General features: G+C 42.2%; 1 protein-coding gene across 2 annotated transcripts; it reads left to right on the forward strand.

Moving 5' to 3' along the window:
• Positions 1-252: 252 nt before the first annotated feature.
• On the forward strand, positions 253-3195 carry LOC123143583 (uncharacterized). Of its 2 annotated transcripts, XR_006470950.1 has the most exons (3): positions 298-762; positions 1389-1528; positions 2733-3195. XR_006470950.1 is itself a non-coding variant. In XM_044562523.1 (2 exons), the coding sequence occupies exons 1-2, from the start codon at positions 289-291 to the stop codon at positions 1419-1421; spliced, it is 507 nt and encodes a 168-aa protein (XP_044418458.1). In that variant the 5' UTR covers positions 253-288; the 3' UTR covers positions 1422-1531. The 2 variants fall into 2 exon arrangements, 1 of the variants encoding a protein (XP_044418458.1); XM_044562523.1 differs by lacking the exon at positions 2733-3195 and having other exon boundaries at positions 253-762; positions 1389-1531.
• Positions 3196-4369: the final 1174 nt, after the last annotated feature.

A 4369-nucleotide genomic window follows, 5' to 3' on the forward strand; every position in this document is an offset into this window, starting at 1 on the left:
AAAATATGCAACCAACTTACTATATAAATATCAGTTTAATTTTTAAAAATGCAAAAATAATGAGGTCATTTTAATTTGTGGTTTAAAAGTTGCAAATAATCAAAGTTTGGTCAATAGAATTACTATCTTCTTTCAAACAGAAAAAAAGGGCCATGTCGATCACGTATTTCAGTAATATTTTTTTTGCGTGGACATATTTCAGTAATATACGCTATCGGACTATCGAAAAAAAACACTCTATCTGGTGGAGCGCGTCCGCGTCCGCGCGATGGATCAGGGGCTCGCGCGATGGATCAGACGCGCGTCTGGTGGGTTGCGCCGCGCGAGATCTCCTCCCCCTTTCCTTCGATCATTTTCTTTCTGTTTCCTCCGCTCCTTCTTTCCCACGATCTCGTGCCTCTTTTCCTCTTTCCTTGCCAAAAAGAAACAACTTCCTCGATCCCCTGTTCCGCCGCCGTGCGACCACAGCAGCCACATCATGGCGGCGCGACGAAGCAGCCCACGCCGGCGCCTCACTGCCGCTCCCCTCTCCCTCTAACCTTGCTCCGCCACCCGCCGCTCGGCGCCTTCCGCTCCGCCTGTCGGCCTTCTCCTCCGTGGATCTCGGCTGGTCGATCCTGCCCGTGGGCGCGTGGCTGGACCGCCCGACATCTCAACTCCGGCGCCAACCGGCTCTGCTCCGGCTCTTCCGCCATCCTGCTCGCCTGCCCCCGACTGGCTCGCCTGCCTCCCGTGCGACCTACTACCTCCACAACAACAAAAGTATCATTATTCCCCCTGTTTCCCTCTGTATTTTTCATTGCAAGTGCAGCAAAGTGCAGCAAATTTAGATTTTGTTGTGTTTGTGAAGAGCCATACCCTTTTATCGAAAAAATGCTGCTGATTGCTTACCTATTTGCTGCTGAAATCTTGAAGTAGTTGACTAATTTTCCCTTGCTTGCTGTGTTATACAGTATATCTCGCTGAGATGGTTTGTTATATCCTACTAAAATCTTGTGTCATATGTCCTGCTCTTCAGTGAGAAATAGCAGGATAGAAATGTAAGAAGCAGGTACTTAATTAGTAATTTGGTAGTTGAAAGATTGATCTGCTATTACTGGACATCAAGTAACTTTTACATATGTACATATGATTCATGCATTGACGAAGGGAACATTGCGTGGAAATTGATTCGAGAAATTGTTGTCATGATCGGTAATTAAATACTTGGGAACAACTGCTTTTTAAGATGTCTTGAGCTTTACTCAAGGTGCTCAAGTGAAACAACTACTACTCACTGAAGGGTCTGTTTATGTCTTGGAAGTGATCTGTAACATATGCTTCCAGTATATGCAATCTGGTATTTCTTCTGTATGTTTTTAATGGTCAATTTTGTTTGTTTTGTTCAGATGTTCCTTGAATTTCTAAATCAGAAAGAGTGATGCTCAATGAGATTTAGGTCATGCTAAGACATCGACAATCAATGCCGACAAGCCTCCACTATCTATTGTGGAAATTAACAACTGTGTTGAGCAATTCGGAAATGCAGGTATGCCACGACCTCTATTATATAGGGTGTAATCGTGAGAGGTGGGAGGTATGGGGCGAGATGGTTTCATTTTAGGCCTCGTTGCGCTTGAGGTAGATGAGGCGGATGTGGAGGTCTGGAGGAGAACCTCTCTTTTTTCTTGGTTTATTTGTCCTGTGATAAGTGACCGCCTACCTGTGTATCTCTCTGCTTAGGATATCAAAATTTACTTGTATGTAATAATCCTGTGAAAGATCGCTTTTGCCTAGTTGACGTCCACTGAAAATGATAAGATTTGAGATATAGCGTGAGGGTGAAAACACAGTGGCTAGCAAGAGCCATCTTTATTTGAACGGAAAAGCCATCAAAAGGTGGTCAGCTTCCCGGATAAGTAACTAATATTTCTCAATCCTAATCTAACTACTCCCTTGGTGCATGCTGCTTGACTAGTTGCTCCTGTCTTGGATTCTCTGGGTGAAAACACATGTGAATTGATTTAATTGTTGACACATTGACAATAGCTGTTCTCCATCACGTATTAGTACTGCGGAATTGGTTTTTACTCCCTCCGTAAAGAAATATAAGTGCATTTAGATAACTAAAGTAGTGATCTAAACGCTCTGATATTTGTTTACAGAGGGAGTAATAAATTTCCTATTCTCTATTTGTTCCTAAGGGAACGTGGTCTTTGAACTGTGAAGGGGTTTATTAATTGGTTAATCATCGACATTGTCTGTTTTTCATCACGGATCACTACTGTTATATTTATGTTACCAAGAGTCGGCAGTACAGTCAAGGAAATCGCATGATTGAACTAGATAGAAAATAGACAATCCCTGAACTAGATAGGTAATATTCTGACTGTTTCAACTCTGTATGGTTTGCTGAAGAAAATAGGCAATCCCTGAAATAGATAGGTAATATTCTGTCTGTTTGAACTCCGTGTGGTTGCTGAAGAACTCAGTATGGTGTCTGAAGAATATTGGTTACAGTTTCAAGTAGTGACCCATGTCTTATTGCCATTTCAAAATACGTGATTCTACACAAGTTCAGTGAAAATCAACCCGTTTTGTATTCCTGCTCATGAACTCCATATGTGGAAAACAGCATGAAGAAGATGATTCTCATTTGTTATGTGCTCCCTTTGATTATACACTTCTCTCCTCGTGTACTCATTTTGTTATATATACTTGGGATACTTACGGAATAATTTCTGCCATTGTAGGTACAAAAAGAAAATTACTCACCACTGAAATGAGAAATGTATGGCTTTGTTCGCAACTGTGCCTGACAAATATAGAAATTCGTAAGAAACTAATCTCTTCTGCACTGTACATGAGGCGATACACAAGCTGATCTCATTAGGCGAAATGCAGGCTGAATCCTGGCTGATATGTGTATAGTTCAGTGGAGTAGCATCCTGTTTTTTCCCAATGTATTTGACTTGATACTTCCTCGCGTTTTGTTAGACATACTTCTGTAGTCCCCTTTGGGTAACGCGGGTGTACACTGAGTGAAAAGCTGACATGATCCAGATATTGTTTAGTCTTGTGAAAGGCGGTGTGTATATTGGTACAGAAAAAGCCTAGATTGTACTGATTTTGGCAGGCAAGCATACAGTCTTTAGGAGTATACTAACTTGTAGCCTTTGATCTTTCTTATGTTGAAATTACATTTTCTCTCGTTAATTATTTCTGACAAAAACATGTTTATTTATGTGGCATAATTTTGGTCTCATCTGGTCATTCTGATAGTTCTTACGTTGCGGCAAGTCTTACGTTGCAGTCTCACAAGGTTGATGTCTTGTACAGATTGCTGCAATTTATGATGCCTTAAATATGTTACTTACGTCAGACGTCAGCCCTATATCTATGTTACATAGTGTAATAAGAAATTTACATGAGTAGTTTTGCTTTCGGGGTTGAAAAATGTGGGCTGGCTTCTAGCAAAAAAAAAGAGAGGAAAATGTGGGCTGGCTGGAATGGGCGCACACAACGGTTTCTTACTTTAGGCTCGCAGCTTTTTTTTTTCTTTGGTGGCTGGCTGGTCAGAATGGGCGAAGGAAGTTTTCTTAGCTTTGTCGCAGCTTTTCTTAAGGTGGTGGTTATCCAAAATCATGTCGCCGGAATCCCACACACGGGCTGGCTCTGGATGGTGCGCCGGATCGGTGGGGTGAAGAATATTCTTCACCCTGAGTGACGAATAGCGCGACCCAGCCTGTCTAACAATACGACATTGTGCAGGAAGTAACTCATAACAAATCAGACAACTAAACTATGTAGAAAAGCGTGTTGTACCTTGGGTGAGAGAATCTTGGATGCTATACATTTTTATTAACATCACATAAATACATACAATCACACCAAGCAAGATACAAAAAAAATTAGGAATGAAGAGAATGTGAGGATTTGCGGCCAGTGCTCACGACTCACCTTGGTGAGAAGGGCACTGAGCTTGCCGTCTTTCCGGTGCCGAGGACGACCTTGCTACCGGAGGAGGTCAGTAGGGCGAGTGGAGGAGACCCTGGCAGTGCAAGAAACCCTAAAGTGAAGGGCGTCCGCGAGTGTGCAACACTTCGCACGCGCGTAAGCGAGCGTTCCTCCAAGTTGTGGTACCACCAATGTCCACTTTGCAAGATATGTGACTAAAATACAACTTATGTGCAATTTGTGGTACCAAATATGTTAATACCTCTATGAACTACTACGCCCCTTTAGTCAGATCCCGAGAAATAGTATAATAAATAAATGAAATCAGGGGCACTGTAGAGAATATCGTTGCAATATCCTGCTCCTTTTTTTCGCAACACTAGAGGATTGTTGCAATATGTTGTACGTATTACCATGGATGCACAAGTTGTCG

Source organism: Triticum aestivum, chromosome 6D (assembly GCF_018294505.1).
Source record: "Triticum aestivum cultivar Chinese Spring chromosome 6D, IWGSC CS RefSeq v2.1, whole genome shotgun sequence".
NCBI classification, from domain to species: Eukaryota; Viridiplantae; Streptophyta; class Magnoliopsida; order Poales; family Poaceae; genus Triticum; species Triticum aestivum.